Below are 26,067 nucleotides of genomic sequence, written 5' to 3'. Positions count from 1 at the left end.
CCACAAGTAATGGATGAACCTGTGGACTGGATACACTTTTATAAGAGAAAACAAAATTTATGCTTACCTGATAAATTTATTTCTCTTGTGGTGTATCCAGTCCACGGCCCGCTCTGTCATTTTAAGGCAGGTGTTTTTTATTTTTAAACTACAGTCACCACTGCACCCTATAGTTTCTCCTTTTTTCTTGCTTGTCTTTGGTCGAATGACTGGGGGTGGCAGTTAGGGGAGGAGCTATATAGACAGCTCTGCTGTGGGTGTCCTCTTGCAACTTCCTGTTGGGAAGGAGAATATCCCCCACAAGTAATGGATGAACCCGTGGACTGGATACACCACAAGAGAAATAAATTTATCAGGTAAGCATAAATATATATATATATATATATATATATATATATTTTTTAAACGGTGATCAAGATTGGCTAAGAATATAAGTGACACAAACTTAATGGCTGGCCCAGAAATTAGTTAACTGAGAAGTACATTGCTGGATTGTTATTGAGTAGTGTAAATTTGAAGCCTGCAGAAAAGCTTTATAGTGACAGTTTTAACCCTCTGAATGAATAAACAGTTACATTTCATTAATTGTAGTATTAGTCTTAAAAAAACAAACGCCCCATGCTTTTGAAATTATGCTGTTAGGTTTATTTGTTTTCACAGAATTCCCGTCCATTATTTTTCTCCCTTGTCTTTATTAGGATGGGCGCTTAAGACCTGGAGATCAGCTTGTGTGTATAAATAAGGACTCGCTGGTTGGTGTGTCATGCGAGGAAGCAAGAAGCATATTAAACAGAGCTAAGTTAAGGTAAGTTCTCCTGACACAAGCATCTCTTTACCTGATTAGAATTAGCTCTAAGATATCATCTTTTATCTGTACTATAATCGTGTTTGTAACGCCTCCGTCGGTGTCGGTCAGTTGCGCACGCATCCTCAAAGGAATGTTGGCAGCGTGAGGCAGCCAACAGAACTGGATGCAGCGTAATAGATGCCATTTTCGGAATCCACCTGGGTGCAGCAAAGGCAAACGGAGCATTAGAAAAAAAAAACAAAAAAAACCCAGCAATAAGTATTTAAAAAAAAAAAATTAACTGCACGCAATAAGTATTTAAAAAAAAAACCTAAGCGCCCGCAATAAGTATTTCTCCAACATAGGTGTGTCCGGTCCACGGCGTCATCCTTACTTGTGGGATATTCTCTTCCCCAACAGGAAATGGCAAAGAGCCCTGCAAAGCTGGTCACATGATCCCTCCTAGGCTCCGCCTACCCCAGTCATTCTCTTTGCCGTTGCACAGGCAACATCTCCACGGAGATGGCTAAGAGTTTTTTGGTGTTTAAATGTAGTTTTTATCCTTCAATCAAGTGTTTGTTATTTTAAAATAGTGCTGGTATGTACTATTTACTCTGAAACAGAAAAGAGATGAAGATTTCTGTTTGTAAGAGGAAGATGATTTTAGCAGACGTTACTAAAATCGATTGCTGTTTCCACACAGGACTGTTGAGATGAAGTAACTTCAGTTGGGGGAAGCAGTTGGCAGACTTTTCTGCCTGAGGTATGACTGGCCACATTTCTAACAAGACTTTGTAATGCTGGAAGGCTGTTTTCCCCTATGGGGACCGGTAAGCCATTTTCTTAGATTAAGTAAAAGAATAAAGGGCTTCATAAGGGCTTAAAAAACTGGTAGACATTTTTCTGGGCTAAAACGATTACTTTGCTAAGCATATTTGGCAGATTATAACTCTTAATAGTTTTTATAATCTTGGGGATTGTTGTTAAAAAACGGCAGGCACTGTATGGACACCTTTTTCAGATGGGGGCCTTTTCTAGTCATAGGCAGAGCCTCATTTTCGCGCCACTAATGCGCAGTTGTTTTTGGAAAGCAAGGCATGCAGATGCATGTGTGAGGAGCTAAGAACCACTGAAAAAGCTTATAGAAGGCGTAATTTGGTATCGTATTCCCCTCTGGGCTTGGTTGGGTCTCAGCAAAGCAGATACCTGGGACTGTATAGGGGTTAAATGTAAAAACGGCTCCGGTTCCGTTATTTTAAGGGTTAAAGCTTTCAAATTTGGTGTGCAATACTTTTAAGGCTTTAAGACACTGTGGTGAAATTTTGGTGAATTTTGAACAATTCCTTCATGCTTTTTCGCATATTCAGTAATAAAGTGTGTTCTGTTTAAAATTTAAAGTGACAGTAACGGTTTTATTTTAAAACGTTTTTTGTGCTTTGTTGACAAGTTTAAGCCTGTTTAACATGTCTGAACCATCAGATAAGCGATGTTCTATATGTATGAAAGCCAAGGTTTCTCCCCATTTAAATATATGTGATAATTGTGACATAGTGTCCAAACAAAGTAGGGACAATGATGCCACAGATAATAATATTGCCCAAGATGATTCCTCAGATGAGGGGAGTAAGCATGGTACTGCATCATCCCCTTCTGTGTCTACACCAGTTTTGCCCACACAAGAGGCCCCTAGTACATCTAGTGCGCCAATACTTATTACCATGCAACAATTAACGGCTGTTATGGATAATTCTATTGCAAACATTTTATCTAAAATGCCTACTTATCAGAGAAAGCACGATTGCTCTGTTTTAAACACTGAAGAGCAAGAGGACGCTGATGATAACGGTTCTGACATACCCTCACACCAATCTGAAGGGGCCAGGAGGGAGGTTTTGTCTGAGGGAGAAATTTCAGATTCAGGAAAAATTTCTCAGCAAGCTGAACCTGATGTTGTAACATTTAAATTTAAATTAGAACATCTCCGCGCACTGCTTAAGGAGGTATTATCTACTCTGGATGATTGTGACAATTTGGTCATTCCAGAGAAATTATGTAAGATGGACAAGTTCCTAGAGGTCCCGGTGCCCCCTGATGCTTTTCCTATACCCAAGCGGGTGGCGGACATAGTAAATAAGGAGTGGGAAAGGCACGGCATACCTTTTGTTCCTCCCCCTATATTTAAGAAATTATTTCCTATAGTCGACCCCAGAAAGGACTTATGGCAGACAGTCCCCAAGGTCGAGGGGGCGGTCTCTACTCTAAACAAACGCACTACTATTCCCATAGAAGATAGTTGTGCTTTCAAAGATCCTATGGATAAAAAATTAGAGGGTTTGCTTAAAAAGATGTTTGTTCAGCAAGGTTACCTTCTACAACCAATTTCATGCATTGTTCCTGTCACTACGGCAGAACTAGAAAAGTCGCTCAATAAAGAATCTTCGTATGAGGAGGTTATGGACAGAGTTCAAGCACTTAAATTGGCTAACTCTTTTATTTTAGATGCCGCTTTGCAATTAGCTAGATTAGCGGCGAAAAATTCAGGGTTTGCTATCGTGGCGCGCAGAGCGCTTTGGCTAAAGTCTTGGTCAGCGGATGTGTCTTCCAAGACAAAATTGCTTAACATCCCTTTCAAGGGTAAAACACTGTTTGGTCCTGATTTGAAAGAGATTATTTCAGACATCACCGGGGGAAAGGGCCACGCCCTTCCTCAGGATAGGTCTTTTAAGGCTAAAAATAAGCCTAATTTTCGTCCCTTTCGCAGAAACGGACCAGCCTCTAATTCTACATCCTCTAAGCAAGAGGGTAATACTTCTCAACCCAAACCAGCCTGGAGACCGATGCAAGGCTGGAACAAGGGTAAGCAGGCCAAGATGCCTGCCGCTGCTACCAAAACAGCATGAAGGGATGGCCCCCGATCCGGGACCGGATCTGGTGGGGGGCAGACTTTCTCTCTTTGCTCAGGCCTGGGCAAGAGATGTTCAGGATCCTTGGGCACTAGAAATAGTCTCTCAGGGTTATCTCCTGGAATTCAAGGAACTACCCCCAAGGGGAAGGTTCCACAGGTCTCAATTATCTTCAAACCAAATAAAAAGACAGGCATTCTTACATTGTGTAGAAGACCTGTTAAAGATGGGAGTAATTCATCCAGTTCCAATAGGAGAACAAGGGATGGGGTTTTACTCCAACCTGTTCATAGTTCCCAAAAAAGAGGGAACATTCAGACCAATTTTAGATCTCAAGATCCTAAACAAATTTCTCAGGGTTCCATCGTTCAAAATGGAAACCATTCGAACGATCCTTCCTACCATCCAGGAAGGCCAATTTACGACCACGGTGGATTTAAAGGATGCGTACCTACATATTCCTATCCACAAGGAACATCATCAGTTCCTAAGGTTCGCTTTTCTGGACAAGCATTACCAGTTTGTGGCACTTCCATTCGGATTAGCCACTGCTCCGAGAATTTTCACAAAGGTACTAGGGTCCCTTCTAGCGGTTCTAAGACCAAGGGGCATTGCAGTAGTACCGTACTTGGACGACATCCTGATTCAAGCGTCGTCTCTGTCAAAAGCAAAGGCTCATACGGACATCGTCCTAGCCTTTCTCAGATCTCACGGATGGAAAGTGAACATAGAAAAAAGTTCTCTGTCCCCGTCAACAAGAGTTCCCTTCTTGGGAACAATAATAGACTCCTTAGAAATGAGGATTTTTCTGACAGAGGTCAGAAAATCAAAACTTCTAAGCTCTTGTCAAGTACTTCATTCTGTTCTTCGTCCTTCCATAGCGCAGTGCATGGAAGTAATAGGATTGATGGTTGCAGCAATGGACATAGTTCCTTTTGCACGAATTCATCTAAGACCATTACAATTGTGCATGCTCAGACAGTGGAATGGGGATTATACAGACTTGTCTCCGACGATTCAAGTAGATCAAAGGACCAGAGATTCACTCCGTTGGTGGCTGATCCTGGACAACCTGTCACAGGGAATGAGCTTCCGCAGACCAGAGTGGGTCATTGTCACGACCGACGCCAGTCTAGTGGGCTGGGGCGCGGTCTGGGAACCCCTGAAAGCTCAGGGTCAATGGTCTCGGGAAGAATCTCTTCTCCCGATAAACATTCTGGAACTGAGAGCGATATTCAATGCTCTCAAAGCTTGGCCTCATCTAGCAAAGGCCAAATTCATAAGGTTTCAATCAGACAACATGACGACAGTTGCATATATCAACCATCAGGGGGGAACAAGGAGTTCCCTGGCGATGGAGGAAGTGACCAAGATAATTCAATGGGCGGAGGATCACTCCTGCCACTTGTCTGCAATCCACATCCCAGGAGTGGAAAATCGGGAAGCGGATTTTCTGAGTCGTCAGACATTCCATCCGGGGGAGTGGGAACTCCATCCGGAAATCTTTGCCCAAATAACTCGATTATGGGGCATTCCAGACATGGATCTGATGGCCTCTCGTCAGAACTTCAAGGTTCCTTGTTACGGGTCCAGATCCAGGGATCCCAAGGCGACTCTAGTAGATGCACTAGTAGCACCTTGGACCTTCAACCTAGCTTATGTATTCCCACCGTTTCCTCTCATTCCCAGGCTGGTAGCCAGGATCAATCAGGAGAGGGCTTCGGTGATCTTGATAGCTCCTGCGTGGCCACGCAGGACTTGGTATGCAGACCTGGTGAATATGTCATCGGCTCCACCATGGAAGCTACCTTTGAGACAGGACCTTCTTGTTCAAGGTCCATTCGTACATCCGAATCTGGTTTCCCTCCAACTGACTGCTTGGAGATTGAACGCTCGATTTTATCAAAGCGTGGGTTTTCAGATTCTGTAATAGATACTCTGATTCAGGCTAGAAAGCCTGTAACTAGAAAAATTTACCATAAGATATGGAAAAAATATATCTGTTGGTGTGAATCTAAAGGATTCCCATGGAACAAGATAAAAATTCCTAAGATTCTATCCTTTCTACAAGAAGGTTTGGAGAAAGGATTATCTGCAAGTTCTCTGAAGGGACAGATCTCTGCTTTATCTGTTTTGCTTCACAAAAGGCTGGCAGCTGTGCCAGACTTTCAAGCGTTTGTTCAGGCTCTGGTTAGAATCAATCCTGTTTACAGACCTTTGACTCCTCCCTGGAGTCTTAATCTAGTTCTTTCAGTTCTTCAAGGGGTTCCGTTTGAACCCTTACATTCCGTAGATATTAAGTTATTATCTTGGAAAGTTTTGTTTTTGGTTGCTATTTCTTCTGCTAGAAGAGTTTCTGAGTTATCTGCTCTGCAGTGTTCTCCGCCCTATCTGGTGTTCCATGCAGATAAGGTGGTTTTGCGTACTAAGCCTGGTTTTCTTCCGAAAGTGGTTTCCAACAAAAATATTAACCAGGAGATAGTTGTACCTTCTTTGTGTCCGAATCCAGTTTCAAAGAAGGAACGTTTGTTACACAATTTGGACGTAGTCCGTGCTCTAAAATTCTATTTAGAGGCCACTAAAGATTTCAGGCAAACATCTTCTTTGTTTGTTGTTTATTCTGGTAAAAGGAGAGGTCAAAAAGCAACTTCTACCTCTCTTTCTTTTTGGCTTAAAAGCATTATCCGATTGGCTTATGAGACTGCCGGACGGCAGCCTCCTGAAAGAATCACAGCTCATTCCACTAGGGCTGTGGCTTCCACATGGGCCTTCAAGAACAAGGCTTCTGTTGACCAGATATGTAAGGCAGCGACTTGGTCTTCACTGCACACTTTTGCCAAATTTTACAAATTTGATACTTTTGCTTCTTCAGAGGCTATTTTTGGGAGAAAGGTTTTGCAAGCCGTGGTGCCTTCCATTTAGGTGACCTGATTTGCTCCCTCCCTTCATCCGTGTCCTAAAGCTATGGTATTGGTTCCCACAAGTAAGGATGACGCCGTGGACCGGACACACCTATGTTGGAGAAAACAGAATTTATGCTTACCTGATAAATTACTTTCTCCAACGGTGTGTCCGGTCCACAGCCCGCCCTGGTTTTTTTAAGCAGGTCTGATGAATTATTTTCCTAACTACAGTCACCACGGTATCATATGGTTTCTCCTATGCATATTTCCTCCTGTACGTCGGTCGAATGACTGGGGTAGGCGGAGCCTAGGATGGATCATGTGACCAGCTTTGCTGGGCTCTTTGCCATTTCCTGTTGGGGAAGAGAATATCCCACAAGTAAGGATGACGCCGTGGACCGGACACACCGTTGGAGAAAGTAATTTATCAGGTAAGCATAAATTCTGTTTTTAAAAAAAATAACCGCTGCCCGTACTAAGAAAAAAATAAACTAACCGCCACACAAAGTATTAAGAAAAAAACGCCAACTACCTAATAAAATTATTAACCCCTAATCCGCCAACCCCCCACAACGCATTAAACCTAATTTACCTATTAATTCCTACACTGCCAACCCCCAGAACACAAAAAAATAATTTTATGACTAAGCACCCTAACCTAACACCCCCTAAATTAACCCCTTAATTACAATAAAAAAAATAAATTACAATAGAAAATAAAAAAAATTACATTAATCTAATTACATAAAATAAAAAAAACGCTAACATTACAAAAAATAATAAACAACACTATCCTAAATAAAAAAATTAAACCTAATCCCTATGAAAATAAAAAAGCCTGTAGAGATGGGGTGTGTGTAGCCAAGCGCTAAAATAATCCCTAAGCTGTATACAAATAAAAAAGCCCCCCAAAATAAAAAAAAAACCCTAATCTAATGCTAAACTATCAATAGCCCTTAAAAGGGATTTTTGTAGGGAATTGCCCTAAAGAAATCAGCTCTTTTACATTACAAATAAACCAAGTCCCCCCTAACAGTAAAACCCCCCACCCACCAAACACCCCAAAATAAAAAACCTAACACTAATAAACCTAAACTACCAATTGCCCCTAAAGGGGCATTTGTATGGGCATTGCCCTTTAAAGGGCATTCAGCTCTTTTTCACTGCCCTTAAAAGGGTATTCAGCTCTTTTGCAATTTTGCCCAAAAAAAAACCTAATCTAAAAAAACAAACCCCCCCCCCCAAAATGTAAACAAAACCTAACACTAAAACCCCAAATAGGTACTCACGGTTTCAGAAGTCCGGCGGAGAAGGTCTTATTCCAGGCGGGTCCATCATCTTCATCCACAGCGAAGGCGGCGGGGAGCGGAGGTCCGGATCGGTCTTCTCAGAAGTGTCGATAGTCATTGGCGGTGGTGGTGCTCCGCGGCGGCGGTCCTCTGCACTGAAGATTGAATTCAAGGTACTCCATATTTATTGGGGTACCTTGAATTCCTATTGGCTGAAATGTTCAAAATTAGCAAATAGGATGAGAGCTACTGAAATCTTATTGGCTGATTTGAACAGCCAATAGGATTTCAGTAGCTCTAATCCTATTGGCTGTTTTGAAAAATTCAGCCAATAGGAATGCAAGGTACCCCAAATTGATTGCGGTACCTTGCATTCAATATTTAGTATACCATGGACATCGGATGAAGAGGAGCCTCCATGCCGCCAAGGACCGCCGCTGTGCACTGCCGCCGCAGATGGCCACCACCGAGGATTGCCACATCTGGGAAGACCGCTCCAGACCTCCGCGCCGCCTTCGCTGTGGATAAAGATGATAGACCCGTCTGGAAACTGTGAGTACCTATTTGAGGCTTTAGTGTTAGGTTTTTTTAAAAATGTTTTTGGGGGCGTTTTGTTTTTTTAGATTAGGTTTTTTTTTTGGGCAAATTGCAACAGAGCTGAATGCCCTTTTAAGGGCAATGCCCATACAAATGCCCCTTTAGGGGCAAGGGGTAGTTTAGGTTTATTAGTGTTAGTTTTTTTATTTTGGGGGGGTTTGGTGGGTGGGGGGTATTACTGTTAGGGGGGACTTTGTTTATTTTTAATGTAAAAGAGCGGATTTCTTTAGGACAAGGCCCTACAAAAAGCCATTTTATGGGCTATTGGTAGTTTAGTATTAGATTAGGGGGTGTTTTTATTTTGGGGGGATTTTTTATTTTTATAGGGGTATTTAGTTTAGGTTTAATTGTATTATTTTGGATAGCTTTGTTTATTTTTTTTTGTATTTTTACTTTTTTATTTTTTGTAGCTTGGGGGGTTTCATTTTTAACACACAGACTGCCCTCTGGGCAGACTTATCAACTAGTTATTAATAATATTGGATAATGAAAAATTGGGATATTTGTGTTTTTTTTATGCGTCTAAATTGAAGCAGCCCTGAGAGTTTAAAATCAGAAGGGAGTCGTGGGTAATTGAATGAAATACATGTTACTGAGCAATTGTTAAGTAAAACTAGATGTCTTAAAGGGATAGCTGTGCGTTTTTAGATTTGAAGTATTTTTACAATAGACTTGTATACTTACTGTGCACACAAATGCATTCTCCTTCCACACATACTGTTGTGAAATGATGTGGCACATGAGTGGCTTTTAGATTTGTGTCCATGTGGTCTACCTTATATAGGCAACAGTTTGTGTGCATTTGAAACACAGCTTTTCACTCCTTTTGAAGGTACATGGACCATGTGATTATTGCTCCTTTCATGCACTGAGAAGAAACAAGTAGATTTGATTTTTATATTTTGATAATAGAAGCATTTCTAGGTTAGGAACACAACTCAAGCTGTTTAAAGTAACCGTATACACCATTTTCAAATAACTGCATGTAATAGACACTACTATAAAGAATAAGATGCACAGATACTGATATAAAAATCCAGTATAAAACCGTTTTAAAAACTTACTTAGAAGCTTCCAGTTTAGCTCTGTTAAAAAGGTAACTGGAACACCCACTTTAAGTGGGAAATAACACACTCCCCCCTCCTCTGCATATGAAAAGACTTTACACAAACAGGAGCAAGCTGGAGTAGGTATACCTTGGTATTCTCCTAAAACGTTGGGCTTGGTTAGGAGTCTGAAAATCAGAGCAATGTTATTTAAAAATAAGCAAAACTATACATTTATTAAAAAAACCAAAAACGTTATGGGCTATATAAATGGATTATCTACAAAACATTTATGCAAAGAAAAATCGAGTGTATAATGATGCTTTTATACCACTTGTTTTCAAACCTGTCCTCAGGCCTCCCCAACAGACCAGGTTTTCAGGTTTACCTTGAATTAGAGCAGGTAAAATAGACATGTTTACTTAACAGCTAATTATTTCACCTGTGCTCTAGTTCAGATATCCTCAAAATGTCTGAGGACAGGTTTGAAAACCAGTGTTTTATACTAACTAGCAAAAAAGAACGTTGGAGGCTTACAGCCAATCAAGTAGCTGCTATGGGTTAAAATTAAAGCTTAGAAGCCGCTCCATTTTTAGCTCAGCACATGGGTAGCGCTTGCTGGTTGGTGGCTAAATGTAGCCACAAATAATCAAGCAGTATCCATGGTGCTGAAGCTAAAATGGGCCGGTTCCTAAGCTTTACATTCCTACTTTTCAAATAAAGATAGCAAGAGAACTAAGAAAAAAATATAATAGGAGTAAATTAGAATTAGTTGCTTTAAAATTGCACTCTCTGTCTGAATCATGAAATGAAAATTTTGGGTTTAGTATCACTTAAAATTTTACACATTGCACTTTGCATTGTACAATCCCAGCATACTATTGAGTACACATTTGCAAAACATTTTACTAAAGCTGCTATATTTGACGATTTTTTTATTTAAATATTTTTATTTTCCCCTTTCATGGGCATAGATTTAAAAAAAATTAAATGTCCACAACAACAAACCTGGAGTAGAAAGCTATGCAGTATAGGAGACTAGTATCAATATTCTCTAGCAGTGGATAGCAATGCTCTGACCATTAGGTGGTGCTGTTACACATGTATAAAACTGCCCATAACTGATATAATAAAGAAACTTATAGTCCACTCCTCAGTACCAGGGAAGGTATTTGCAATCTAGTAAATATATGAGCATATTAAAAATTAAAGCAAATAAATAAATCTAGCACTGATATTCCAGCATGTCCTTTCTTTCTCTGTCAAGTGGCAGTATTATATATATATATATATATATATATATATATATATATATAATTTTACTTTACTTTTAACCCTTATCTAAAGAGTACCAAGTGAGCATGTTTTTAGTAAAGTGGCAGCAATATATGAAAAAAACAGGAGAACATGCTGAAATGTTATGCTTTCTGCATTATAATGTTTTTCTACTTAAAGGGACACTGTACCCAAAATTTTTCTTTTGTAATTCAGAAAGAGCATGCAATTTTAAGCAACTTTCTAATTTACTCCTATTATCAATTTTGCTTTATTCTCTTGCTATCATTATTTGAAAAAGAAGGCATCTAAGCTTTTTTTTTTGGTTTCAGTACTCTGGACAGCAGTTTTTTTATTGGTGGATGAATTTATTCAACAAAAATGGGCCGGCATCTAAACTTACATTCTTGCATTTCAAATAAAGATACCAAGAGAATGAAGACAATTTGATAATAGGAGTAAATTAGAAAGTTGCTTAAAATGTCATGCTTTATCTGAATCACGAAAAGAGAAAATTTTTGGGTACAGTGTCCCTTTAACTGGGAGTACTGAAGAAATCGTGTAGTTTCTAGCTTTGCAGTAGTGACTTAAATTTAATTTTATGCAGTTTAAAAGGGATTTATGCCATTTTTCTATTTTTTGGGAAGCACTTTAATAAGTTAGTTTTCAAACACTATTTTTCCCAGTTGTTTGCTTTTAATGTTTAAAATTTTAATAAGCATGTTCAGTTTATACCATATTTGTATAGAAATTGTGTTGATTTTTCAAAACTTTAAATGTACAGAATATTGGCCCCTGTTATCGGTTATCGGCCTGAAAGGCGGTCAATAATCGGAATTGGTATCGGCCCTGAAAAAACTATATCGGTCTATCCCTATTTTTAACATAAAATTACAACAATTTCCACAATTAAGTTTTTTTGTTTTTGTGCACTTGATTACATGAAATAAATAGATGTTGGAAATAAAAGTTCAAAAAGCAAATGTTTAAATGCATTAAAAAAAATGTTAAAGGGACATTAAACACAATTTTTTTCTTTCATGGTTTAGAAAGAGCATGCCATTTTAAACAACTTTCTAATTTATTTCTATTGTCTAATTTGCTTCATTCTCTTGCTATACTTTGCTGAAAAGCATATCTAGATAGGCTCAGTAGCTACTGATTGGTTGCTGCACATAGATGCCTCGTCTGATTGGCTCACCCATGTGTAATGCTATTTCTTCAACAAAGGATATCTAAAGAAAGAAGCAAATTAGATAATAGAAGTAAATTGGAATGTTGTTTAAAATGGTATTCTCTATCTAAATCATGAAAGAAAATTTTGGGGTTTAGTGTCCCTTTAAGTTTGCACTCTTGATTGCATATAACAATGTAATTTAATCCCTTTAAGCACATAGAAGCGCATCTGTATTTTATGCCATGTTCTTATACATTGGGAAGTCTTGCACATGCTCAGTAGGAACTGGTGCATCAGAAAGTGTGCATATAAAAATAAAATCTTTTTTACATAGAGATGTTCAGGTGATATTTTCTAGTGAGCTTTTTACAGCTATACTGCATCACTTTCAAGTTTTTCAACATTTGAGTATTATGGCCCTTTAATTAACTGCATACCTGTATATTTGCTTTGATTTAGGGACAATTAACAACTTGAGATTTTAAATGGACAGTAACGTTAAAAGTAACAGAGCATACCATTTCTAATTTACTTCTGTCATCAATTTTGCTTAGTTCTCTGGGTATCCTTTGTTAAAGGGTAATCCTAGGTGAGCTCAGGAGCGTGCACATGTTTGCACTTGCTTTATAGCAATGTTATGAATAGAAAAAATTCAATGGCAGCAGTTTGCAACTATGTATAACATAACTATAAATATTGTTGCAAACACTGCTGCCAGATGGCTAATGACACGTGCTCGCTCCTGAGCTCACCTAGGATTATTCTTTAACAAAGTATATCAAGAGAGCTAACTAAAGTGATAAAAAGTTGAATTGGAAAGTTGTTTAAAATTGCATGTTTTGTGCAAAGCATTGACATTTAATTTAGACTTTACCGTCCCTTTAATTTAAAATGTTTAGTTATTCGTGCTAATAGAACTTTACAATAAATTTAAGCAGCTCTCATCCTATTGGCTGATTTGAATTTTTCAGCCAATAGGAATGCAACAGTACTCCAATATAAAAGGGGTACCTTACATTTAAGCTTCAGTGTGTGGTAGTCGATCGCACGAAGAGGACGTTCCGCGCTAGATGTCTCCGCCGGTCATGGACAGCTCCGCGACGCCACAGCTCCACGCCACCGGGATGAAAATAGAAGATGCCCCCGCGATAAAGGAAGATGTCGATGCCTGGAGGAAGACTTCTCGCCGCCTCGCTCAAGATAGATGACCGGACTTCAGGAACTGTAAGTAGATTTCCTAGTGTTAGTATTAGTTTTTTTTTTGTTTTTTTTTTTGGGTGGGTTTTTTTTTTTTAGAAAAGGGCTTTTTCTCTTGTTAAGTGTATCCAGTCCACGGATCATCCATTACTTATGGGATATTCTCCTTCCCAACAGGAAGTTGCAAGAGTTCACCCACAGCAGAGCTGCTATATAGCTCCTCCCCTAACTGCCATATCCAGTCATTCTCTTGCAACTCTCAACATAGATAGGAGGTCGTGAGAGGACTGTGGTGTTTTATACTTAGTTTATTTCTTCAATCAAAAGTTTGTTATTTTTAAATGGCACCGGAGTGTGCTGTTTATCTCAGGCAGTATTTGGAAGAAGAATCTGCCTGCGTTTTTCTATGATCTTAGCAGAAGTAACTAAGATCCATTTGCTGTTCTCACACATTCTGAGGAGTGAGGTACTTCAGAGGGGGAATGGCGTGCAGGTTTTCCTGCATATAAGGTATGTGCAGTAAAATATTTTTCTAAGGAATGGAATTGACTAAGAAAATACTGCTGATACCGAAGTAATGTAAGTAAAGCCTTAAATGCAGTGAAAGTGACTGGTATCAGGCTGATTGATAGAGATATATGCTAAGGTATGTGCAGTAAAATATTTTTCTAAGGAATGGAATTGACTAAGAAAATGCTGCTGATACCGAAGTAATGTAAGTAAAGCCTTAAATGCAGTGATAGCGACTGGATCAGGCTTATTAATAGAGATACATACTCTTATAAAAATGTGTTTTAAAACGTTTGCTGGCATGTTTAATCGTTTTTTGACATATGTTTGGTGATAAATCTTATTGGGGCCTAATTTTTCCACATGGCTGGCTTAAATTCTGCATAGAAACAGTTAACTGAGGCTTCCCACTGTTGTAATATGAGTGGGAGGGGCCTAATTTAGCACTTTTTTGCGCAGTTAAAATTACAAAATGAATCATCCAGATTCCCTCAGCAGTCCCATGAATACTACAGGACATCTCTAAAGGGCTAAAAAGACTTCCAAAATCGTTTATAGGGAAGGTAATCCACAGCTCAGCTGTGGCAGTTTAGTTTTGTTGTTTGTTTTTTTAATCTGTTTTTTGCATTAAGGGGTTAATCATCCATTTGCAAGTGGGTGCAATGCTCTGTTAACTTATTACATATACTGTAAAAATTTCGTTTGATTTACTGCCTTTTTTCACTGTTTTTCAAATTTTGATAAAATTTGTTTCTCTTAAAGGCACAGTAACGTTTTTTATATTTGCTTGTTAACTTGATTTAAAGTGTTTTCCAAGCTTACTAGTCACATTATTAGTCTGTTCTAACATGTCTGACATAGAGGAAGCTCTGTGTTCATTATGTTTAAAAGCCATGGTGGAACCCCATCTTAGAATGTGTACCAGATGTACTGATTTCATGTTAAACAATAAAGATCATTTTTTGTCTTTAAAAACATTATCACCAGAGGATTCTGTCGAGGGGGGAGTTATGCCGACTAACTCTCCCCACGTGTCAGACCCTTTGACTCCCGCTTTAGGGACTCACCCTCAAATGGCACCAAGTACATCAAGGGCGCCCATAGCGTTTATTTTACCAGAGGATTCTTTCGAGGGGGAAGTTATGCAGACTAACTCTCCCCACGTGTCAGACTCTTCGACTCCCGCTCCAGGGACTCCCGCTCAAATGGCACCTAGTACATCAAGGGCGCTTATAGCGTTTATTTTACAAGACATGGCAAAAGTTATGAATAATACTATGGAAGCGGTATTAGTCAGACTACCTGAAATTAAAGGAAAGCGAGATAGCTCTGGGGATAGATACAGAGCATACAGATGCGTCAAGAACCATGTCTGTTACTGCCTCACAATATGCAGAAGCTGAGGGGAGCTTCAGTCTGTGGGTCATATTTTTGACTCAGGGGAGATGATTTAACCTGATTCCGATATTTCTACATTTAAAATTTATGCTTAAGATCCTCCACTTGTTGCTCAGGGAGGTTTTAGCAGCTCTGAATGACTGGGTTACAATCACAGTGCTAGAAATTGTGTAGACTGAATAGATATGATGCAGTGCCGGTGTGTACTGATGTTTCTTCCAATACCTAAAGAGGTTTACAGAAATTATTAATGAGGAATGGGATAGACCAGGTGTGCCGTTCTCTTCCCCTCCTATTTTTAGAAAAATGTTTCTAACAGATGCCACCACACGGGACTTATGACAGACGGTCCCTAAGGTGGAGAGAAGAGTTTCTACTCTAGCTAAGCGTACCACTAGCCCTGTCGAGGACAGTTGTGCTTTTTTAGATCCAATGGATAAAGAATTAGAGGGTTACCTTAGGAAAATGTTTATTCAACAAGGTTTTATCCTGCAGCCCCTTGCATGCATTGCTTTTGTCACTGCTGCTGTGGCGTTCTGGTTTGAGTCTCTGGATGAGGCTTTACAGGTAGCGACTCCATTGGATGAATACTTGACAAGCTTAGAGCACTTAAGCTAGCCAATTCCTTTTTTTCTGATGCCTTGTTTTTTTGACTAAACTAACGGCTAAGAATTCTGTTTTTACTATGCTGGCGCGCACAGCGCTAGGGCTTATATTATGGTCAGCTGTCGTGACTTTAATAAATAAGCTACTTAACTCCCCTTCAAGGGGCAGACCCTATTCGGGCCTGGTTTGAAGGAGATTATTGCTAATATCACTGGAGGAAAAGGTAATGCCCTTCCTCAGGACAGGTCCAAATCAAGGACCAAAAAAGTCTAATTTTCGTGCCTTTCGAAACTTCAAGGCAAGCGTAGCATCAATTTCCTCTAAGGCAAAACAAGAGGGAACTTTTGCTCAGTCCAAGACGGTCTGGTGACAACCGGACCTGGAACAAAGATAAGCAGGCCAAGGAGCCTGCTGCTGCCTCTAAGACAGCAGGTAGAACGGCTCCCTATCCGGTAACGGATCCTGTAGGGGGCAGACTTTCATCTTTCGCCCAGGCGTGGATGAGAGAGAGAGGCCCAGGATCCCTGGGCATTGGAAATTATATCCCAGAGATATCTTCTGGATTTCAAAGCTTTTCCCCCCAAAGAAGGGGAGATTTCACCTTTCACAATTATCGGCAAACCAGATAAAGAAAGAGGCATTCTTACACTGTGTACGAGACCCATCCAGTTCCAGGGGAGGAACAGGGATAGAGTTTTTACTCAAATCTGTTTGTGGTTCCCAAGGAGAGGGAACCTTCAGATCTATTTTGGATCTAAAGATCTTAAACAAATTCCTCAGAATTCCATCATTTAAGTTGGAAACTATTCGTATCATCTTAACTATGATCCAGGAGAGTCAATAGAGGACTACAATGGATTTGAAGGATGCTTATCCTCACATTACGATGCATAAAGATTACCATCGGTTTTTCAGGTTTGCCTTTCTAGACAGGCATTACCAGTTTGTAGCTCTTTCCTTTGGGTTAACTACAGCCCCAAGAATCTTTTTGGAGGTTCTGGGGTCGCTTTGGCGGTCCTTAGGCCGCGGGGCATAGAAGTGGCCCCTTATTTAGACAACATCCTGATACAGGCGTCAAACATCCAAGTTGCCAAGTCTCATACGGACGTAGTACTGGCATTTCTGAGATCGCATAGGTGGAAAGTGAACAAGGAAAGAGTTCTCTATCCCCAATCTCAAGGGTTTCCCTCCTAGGGATTCTGATAGATTTTGTAGAAATGAAAATTTACCTGACGGAGTCCAGGTTGTCAAAGTTTCTAAATTTCTGATGTGTTCTTCATTCCATCCGCGCCCTTTGGTGGCTCAGTACATGAATGTAATCGGCTTAATGGTAGCGGCAAGGGACATAGTACCGTTTGCACGCCTACATTTCAGACCGCTGCAACTATGCATGCTCAGTCAGAGGAACGGGGATTACACAGATTTGTTCTCCTGTTAAATCTGGACCAAGAGACCAGAGATTCTCTTCTCTGGTGACTATCTCAGGTCCATCTGTCCAAGGGTATGACCTTCCGCAGGTCAGATGGGACAATTGTTACAACAGATGCCAGCCTTTTAGGTTGGGATACAGTCTGGAACTCCCTGAAGGCTCAGGGATAGTGGACTCAGGAGGAGACCCTCCTTCTAATGAATATTCTGGAACTGGGAGCGATATTCCATGCTCTTCAGACTTGGCCTCAGTTAGCAACTCTGAGGTACATCATTTTTCAGTCGGACAATATCACGACTGTGGCTTACATCAACCATCAAGGGGGAACAGAAGTTCCCTAGCGATGTTAGAAGTCTTAAAATAATTCACTGGACAGAGACTCACTCTTGTCTATCAGCTATTCATATCCCAGGTGTTGAGAACTGGTAGGCGGATTTTCTAAGTCGTCAGACTTTTCATCCGGAGGAGTGGGAATTCCCTCCGGAGGTGTTTGCACAAGATCAAGCAGGAGAGTGCTTTGGTGTTTTTGACAGCTCCTGCGTGGCCACGCAGGACCTGGTATGCAGATCTGGTGGACATGTCATCCTTTCCACCACGGTCTCTGCTTCTGAGACAGGACCCTCTACCTCAGGGTCCTTTCAACCATCTAAATATAACTAATCTGAGATGGACTGCCTGGAGACTGAATGCTTGATGTTATCAAAGCATGGCTTCTCCGAGTCAGTCATTGATACCTTAATACAGGCCTGAAAGCCTGTCTCTAGGAAAATTTAACATAGATATGGTGTAAATATCTTATTGTTATGAATCCAAGGGTTACTCATGGAGTAAAGTCTGGATTCCCAGGATATTATCTTTTCTCCAAGATGATTTTGAGAAAAGGGTTGTCAGCTAGTTCCTTAAAAGGACAGATTTCTACTCTGTCTATTCTTTTGCACAAGCGTCTGACAGGTATTCTAGACGTTCAGGCATTTGGTCAGGCTTTGGTTAGAACCAAGCCTGTGTTTAAAACTGTTGCTCCGCCATGGAGCTTAAACCTGGTTCTTAAGGTTCTTCAAGGAGTTCCTTTTGAACCTTTTCATTCCATAGATATCAAACTTTTATCTTGGAAAGTTCCTTTTTGGTAGCTATTTCCTCGGCTCGTAGAGTCTCCGAGTTATCTGCATTACAATGTGATTCTCCTTATCTGGTCCTCCGTTCGGATAAGGTAGTCCTGTGTACCAACCTGGGTTTTTACCTAAGGTGGTATCTAACAAGAATATCACTCAAGAGATTGTTGTTCCATTCTTGTATCCTAATCCTTCTTCAAAGAAGGAACGTCTATTACACAATTTGGACGTGGTTCGTGCTTTAAAGTTTTACTTACAAGCTACTACAGATTTTCATCAAACATTCACCTTGTTTGTTGTCTATTCTGGACAGAGGAGAGGTCAAAGACTTCAGCAACCTCTCTGTCTTTTTGGTTAAAAAAGCATAATTAATTTAGCTTATGAGACTGCTGGACAGCAGCCTCTTGAAGGGATTACAGCTCATTCTACTAGAGCTGTGGTTTTCACTTGGGCCTTTTTAAAATGAGGCTTCTGTTGAACAGATTTACAAGACGGAGTCTTGGTCTGCGTTTTATACTTTTTCAAATTTAACAAATTTGATACTTTTTTTCTTCGGAGGCTATTTTTGGGAGAAAGGGTTTTTTATAGGCAGTGGTAACTTCCGTTTAAATACCTGCCTTGTCCCTCCCATCATCCGTGTACTTTAGCTTTGGTATTGGTATCCCATAAGTAATAGATGATCCGTGTACTGGATACACTTAACAAGAGAAAACATAATTTATGCTTACCTGATAAATTTATTTCTCTTGTAGTGTATCCAGTCCATGGCCCGCCCTGTCCTTTTAAGGCAGGTAATTTTTTTAATTTAAACTACAGTCACCACTGCACCCTATGGTTTTTCCTTTCTCTGCGTGTTTTCGGTCGAATGACTGGATATGGCAGTTAGGGGAGGAGCTATATAGCAGCTCTGCTGTGGGTGAACTCTTGCAACTTCCTGTTGGGAAGGAGAATATCCCATAAGTAATGGATGATCCGTGGACTGGATACACTACAAGAGAAATAAATTTATCAGGTAAGCATAAATTATGTTTTTTATTTTAATGGGCAGTAAAGCTACCTAGGGGCAATGGGTAGCTTAAGATTTTTTAGAGTTAGTTTTTTTTATTTTGGGGGGTTGGTTGGGTGGGGGGTTTTACTTTTAGGGGGGACTTAGTAATTTTTAAAATTTAAAATAGCTGTTTAATTTTGGACAATGCCTTACAAAAGGCGATTTTAAGGGCTATTGGTAGTTTATTGTTAGGTTGTGTTTTTATTTTGGGGTGGCTTTTTTGTTTTATAGGGCTAATAGATTAGGTGTAAATTTTATTATTTTGGATAATTTTGTTTATTTTTGTAATCTTAGTGTTTTTTTATTTTCCGTCATTTTAGCGTTATTTTATTTTTTGGTAATGTTCGATTTTATTTTTTGTAGTGTTAGGTTTTTTTAAATTTGTAATTTTTTATTTTTTTATTTTTTCGTAGTGTTAGGTTATTTTATTCTTGTAATTTCGTTTTTTTATTTTATTTTATTAAAGTTTTTATTTATTTTAAGATAGTAATATTGTAAATTTAATTTAAAGTTAGGGTGTGTTAGGTTTAGGAGTTAATAGTTTAATTTAGTGATTTGCAATGTGGAGGGCTGGCGGTTTAGGGGTTACTAGGTTTATTATAGTAGTAGCGATGTGGGGGGCAGCGGTTTAAGGGTTAATACGTTTAATATAGTATTTGAGATGCGGGAGGGTGGCGGTTTAGGGGTTAATAGGTAGTTTATAGGTGTTAGTGTACATTATAACATTTTAGTTATGAGTTTAGTGAAACATTTTTGTTTTGCAAAATCCATAACAACTGGTCTCGGATCGCAGAATATATTGCGGTGGTATAGACCATAACGCTAGCATTTTAGCCGGACCACACAACTTGTAATACAGCGATATGGAAATCCCGTACTCAATTCATTTTTGAGTGCAGAATGGATCGTTTAGTTACAGGCTAAAACGCTTTCTTTATAGCAGTGATTTTCAACCTTTTTTTTTTTTTTTGCCGTGGCACATTTTTTTACATTAAAAAATCCTGTGAATCCTGAAATTAAAAAAAAAAATAGTTCCATGTCCTTTTAATAAAATACATTTTCAAATGTGTGCACGCCGCCATGAAATATCTTTTGGTCTGATAACAGTCGTACCTTATCATATTTTTCATTACACCTGTTTAACTCATACATAATAAATATGCATCAGTAAGACATCGAAAATTATTATGTGGGAAACACATAAATACACACTCATACATAAATACACACACATAAATACACACACATAAATACACACTCATACATAAATACACACACATAAATACACACTCATACATAAATATACACACATAAATACACACTCATACATAAATATACACACATAAATATATACACATATAAATATACACACACATAAATTCACACACATAAATTCACACACATAAATTCACACACATAAATTCACACACATAAATTCACACACATAAATACACACACATAAATACACACACATAAATACACACACATAAATACACACACATACATAAATACACACACATACATAAATACACACACATACACACACACACACACACATAAATACACACACACACAAGATGACAACGAAACAATTACAACAGTCCATATTTTTTTCATAAGAAGATAAAACAGATATAAATGGAAAAGGAAAGCAACTAAGCAACACACACACAGGGACATGATAGAACACACACACAGGGACACAGAACACACCCACACCCACACTTCAGGACACAGAACACACCCACACTTAGGGACACAGAACACCCCCACACTTAAGGACACAGAACACCCACACCCACACTTAAAGGGACAGTCTACCATAGAATTGTTATTGTTTTAAAAGATAGATAATCCCTTTATTACTCATTCCCCAGTTTTGCATAACCAACACAGTTATATTAATGTACTTTTTACCTCTGTGGTTACCTTGTATCTAGGAACCTTCTTCCAGCCCCCTGATCACATGACTGTGACTGTTTATTATCTATTGTCTTAAATTTAGCATTGTTTTGTGCTAGATCTTAAATAACTTTCTGTGCCTGAACACAGTGTTATCTATATGGCCCACGTGTACTTTCGGTCTCTTTGTGTTGAAAAGAGATTTAAAAAGCATGTGATAAGAGGCAGCCCTCAAAGGCTTAGAAATTAGCATATGAGCCAACCTATGTTTAGTTTAAACTAAGAATACCAAGAGAAAAAAGCAAATTTGATGATAAAAGTAAATTGGAAAGTTGATTAAAATTCAAAGTCCTATCTGAATAATGAAAGTTTAATTTATACTAGACTGTCCCTTTAAGGACACACCCACACTTAAGGACACAGAACACGCACACACACACCGCCTGAGGTCCACCACACTGGAGACCCCCCTCCTGTTTTATTAAAATGGACACAGAACACACACAAGTTCTAGTAAGATTTAATAAAATTGGAAAAATAGATTTAATCCAGCATAAAGGTGCTGCAGATATATACATACATATACAAACATATATAAATATTACACACATATTAAATGTTTGTGTATATATATATATATACAAACATAATGTGTGCAATATTTATATACGTTTTCGTGTGTGTATATATAAATATATATATATGTATGTGTGTATGTGTATATGTGTATATGTGTATGTATATATATATTTTAACAAGAACTATAAGAAAAGAGATGGAACATTTTCGTGTGTGTATATATATATATATATATATGTATGTGTGTATGTGTATATATATATATATATATATAACAAGAACTATAAGGAAAGAGATGGAACATCTTATTAAATGCACCATGTATAAGAAAGGGAATCGAGCACTCTTTTTAAATAATAAAGAACAGTATTTAATAATCTCTATAATAGAGATGATATTTCAGATCAAATATATCAAGATACTAACTGTAAAAAACTACAGCAAAGTGCACCAAAATATAAATAAAATCCCCACATTGTGTTTGATATAAAGAAGAAGTCACGTGACTGAACATTACACTCTGCATGTCATATGTATCAAAGATGGAAACATAGTGTACACAAAATATTTAAAATTTACACCTCACACTGCGTACCGCTCACACTACACCCCAGCTGCACACAGAACCCCTGCAATCTTAGGTGCCAAATTCTGGGCAGGTATGCATAAGGGATCTAAGTGTGGCGATATTATGTCAGGTGTTTACACTCTCATCCGGCTACCAGGCAGTTGTTACCATATGCAAAGACCAGTACATATAATACATGGTATATGAATACAGCTTGACCACAAAAGCACAGTTCAAATATTATAAGGGAGTTCCGTATTCGGGCAAATGGATCTAACACGGTAGACCCTCCACTATGCGGTATTGCCAGTCAAATATGATAATGTTGTATAATGTATCACTTATCTGTGCCATCTTAATCCGTGTGGTAAAGAAACTGCTGCCGTAGTGAGGCAAACAGACGCCAACTCATATGGCGTGCAAAAACTCGTATTGGCTGTGGATTAGAGAATCACGTGACACACCTGCATGTGGAAGGAAGTTTGCTTCTTCTCACACTCCTTAGCCGCGGCTCGAATGACAGCTTCTCAGGATCAAAGCTGGAGTGATCGGTGCAGGCTGTTTGCCTGTAGTAGCTGCTCTGCTTACTGCTGCAGCTCTCAACCTCACCATGGTCCTCGAGTCTGGGCTAGTGAAGATCTCAAAGGGCTTTCTTTTTCCTCTGCCAGTTTGTGCGTCTCCTGCTTAAACTCCTCCCATATAGACTCTATGGGAGGAGTGTAAGCAGGAGACGCACAAACTGGCAGAGGAAAAGGAAGGAAACGAAACTGCTTGCGGGCAGGGGGGTATTAGGCACATTAGCTTTTTACTCACTAGGCTAGGTATGTGTGATGCCAATTGTGAGCTGGTCTCATTACAGTTTTTTTTATTACCCACTAGGGGCCCGATCCGATATGCAGCCTCGCCCGCAAAAGCCGGCGACACTAAATTTTGCGCGGGTTTGTTATCACATATACAGTGTAACCTAGAAGTTACGCTCGTATATTTCTGCCTTCGGCCGTAGTTTTTTGGCCCATAGACAGGTATACCAAACCAGCGCAGTTTGGTATCCAATATACAGCTTAAGGACTTAAGTAGCGAAAAATGGAAAAATCTTACTCCATTTCTCCAACATAGGTGTGTCCGGTCCACGGCGTCATCCTTACTTGTGGGATATTCTCTTCCCCAACAGGAAATGGCAAAGAGCCCAGCAAAGCTGGTCACATGATCCCTCCTAGGCTCCGCCTTCCCCAGTCATTCTCTTTGCCGTTGCACAGGCAACATCTCCACGGAGATGGCTCAGAGTTTTTTGGTGTTTAAATGTAGTTTTTATTCTTCAATCAAGAGTTTGTTATTTTAAAATAGTGCTGGTATGTACTATTTACTCTGAAACAGAAAAGAGATGAAGATTTCTGTTTGTAAGAGGAAAATGATTTTAGCAACCGTTACTAAAATCGATGGCTGTTTCCACACAGGACTGTTGAGAGGAATTAACTTCAGTTGGGGGAAACAGTGAGCAGACTTTGGCTGCTTGAGGTATGACACATTTCTAACAAGACTTGGTAATGCTGGAAGCTGTCATTTTCCCTATGGGATCCGGTAAGCCATTTTCTGAATTTTCAATATAAGAATAAGGGCTTCACAAGGGCTTTAAAGACTGGTAGACATTTTTCTGGGCCAAAACGATTACTTTATAAACATATTTAATGGTTTACAACTTTGGAGAGTTATTTTAATCTTGGGAATTCTGTTAAAAAAACGGCAGGCACTGTATTGGACACCTTTTTCACTGGGGGCCTTCTCTAGTCATAGGCAGAGCCTCATTTTCGCGCCACTAATGCGCAGTTGTTTTTGAGAAGCAAGGCATGCAGATGCATGTGTGAGGAGCTCAGATCCACTGAAAAAGCTTATTGAAGGCGTCATTTGGTATCGTATTCCCCTCTGGGCTTGGTTGGGTCTCAGCAAAGCAGATACCAGGGACTGTATAGGGGTTAAATGTAAAAACGGCTCCGGTTCCGTTATTTTAAGAGTTAAAGCTTTCAAATTTGGCGTGCAATACTTTTAAGGCTTTATGACACTGTGGTGAAATTTTGGTGAATTTTGAACAATTCCTTCATACTTTTGCGTATATTCAGTAAAAAAGTGTGTTCAGTTTAAAATTTAAAGAGACAGTAACGGTTTTATTTTAAAACGTTTTTTGTGCTTTGTTATCAAGTTTATGCCTATTAACATGTCTGAACTATCAGATAGACGATGTTCTGTATGTTCGGAAGCCAAGGTTCCTCTCCATTTAAATATATGTGATGAATGTGACAAACAAAGTAGGGACAATGATGCCACTGATAATAATGTTGCCCAAAATGATTCCTTAAGTGAGGAGAGTAAGCATGGTACTGCATCATCTCCTTCTATGTCTACACCAGTCTTGCCCACTCAGGAGTTCCCTAGTGCATCTAGTGCGCCAATCCTCCTTACTATGCAACAATTAACGGCTGTAATGGATAATTCTATTAAAACATTTTAGCCAAAATGCCCACTTATCAGCGAAAGCGCGACTGCTCTGTTTTAGATACTGAAGAGCATGAGGACGCTGATGATAATGGTTCTGACATGCCCTTACACCAGTCTGAAGGGGCTAGGGAGGTTTTGTCTGAGGGAGAAATTTCAGATTCAGGAAAAATTTCTCAACAAGCTGAACCTGACGTTATTACATTCAAATTTAAGTTGGAACATCTCCGCGCTCTGCTTAAGGAGGTGTTATCTACTCTGGATGATTGTGACAATTTGGTCATTCCAGAGAAATTATGTAAGATGGACAGGTTCCTAGAGGTCCCGGTGCCCCCCGAAGCTTTTCCTATACCCAAGCGGGTGGCGGACATTGTAAATAAAGAATGGGAAAGGCCCGGCATACCTTTTGTCCCTCCCCCTATATTTAACAAATTATTTCCTATGGTCGACCCCAGGAAGGACTTATGGCAGACAGTCCCCAAGGTTGAGGGGGCGGTTTCTACTCTAAACAAACGCACCACTATCCCTATAGAAGATAGTTGTGCTTTCAAAGATCCTATGGATAAAAAATTAGAGGGTTTGCTTAAAAAGATGTTTGTTCAGCAAGGTTACCTTCTACAACCAATTTCATGCATTGTTCCTGTCACTACAGCAGCGTATTTCTGGTTCGATGAACTAGAAAAGTCGCTCAATAAAGCATCTTCTTATGAGGAGGTTATGGACAGAGTTCAAGCACTTAAGTTGGCTAACTCTTTTACCTTAGACGCCACTTTGCAATTAGCTAGATTAGCGGCGAAAAATTCAGGTTTTGCTATTGTGGCGCGCAGAGCGCTTTGGCTGAAGTCTTGGTCAGCGGATGTGTCCTCCAAGAACAGATTGCTTAACATCCCTTTCAAGGGGAAAACGCTGTTTGGCCCTGACTTGAAAGAGATTATTTCAGACATCACTGGGGGAAAGGGCCACGCCCTTCCTCAGGATAGGTCTTTTAAGGCTAAAAATAAAACAAATTTTCGTCCCTTTCGCAGAAACGGACCAGCCTCAAATTCTACATCCTCTAAGCAAGAGGGTAATTCTTCTCAAACCAAGCCAGCCTGGAGACCGATGCAAGGCTGGAACAAAGGTAAGCAGGCCAAGAAGCCCGCTACCGCTACCAAAACAGCATGAGATGCTGGCCCCCGATCCGTGATCGGATCTGGTGGGGGGCAGACTCTCTCTCTTCGCTCAGGCTTGGGCAAGAGATGTTCAGGATCCTTGGGC

General features: G+C 39.6%; 1 protein-coding gene across 1 annotated transcript in view; it reads left to right on the top strand.

Moving 5' to 3' along the window:
- STXBP4 (syntaxin binding protein 4) overlaps nt 1–26,067 on the top strand; it is a 736,191-nt gene that overhangs the window by 52,880 nt on the left and 657,244 nt on the right. Inside the window, exon 4 of the mRNA XM_053721597.1 lies at nt 699–805. Within this exon, the coding sequence (XP_053577572.1) occupies nt 699–805 (107 nt within the window). The remainder of the gene's footprint in view (nt 1–698; nt 806–26,067) is intronic.

This window comes from Bombina bombina, chromosome 1, assembly GCF_027579735.1.
Source record: "Bombina bombina isolate aBomBom1 chromosome 1, aBomBom1.pri, whole genome shotgun sequence".
In the NCBI taxonomy this organism is placed as follows: Eukaryota; Metazoa; Chordata; class Amphibia; order Anura; family Bombinatoridae; genus Bombina; species Bombina bombina.
Note: the sequence above shows the minus strand (reverse complement) of the source record. Positions and strands in the feature narration are given on the sequence as shown.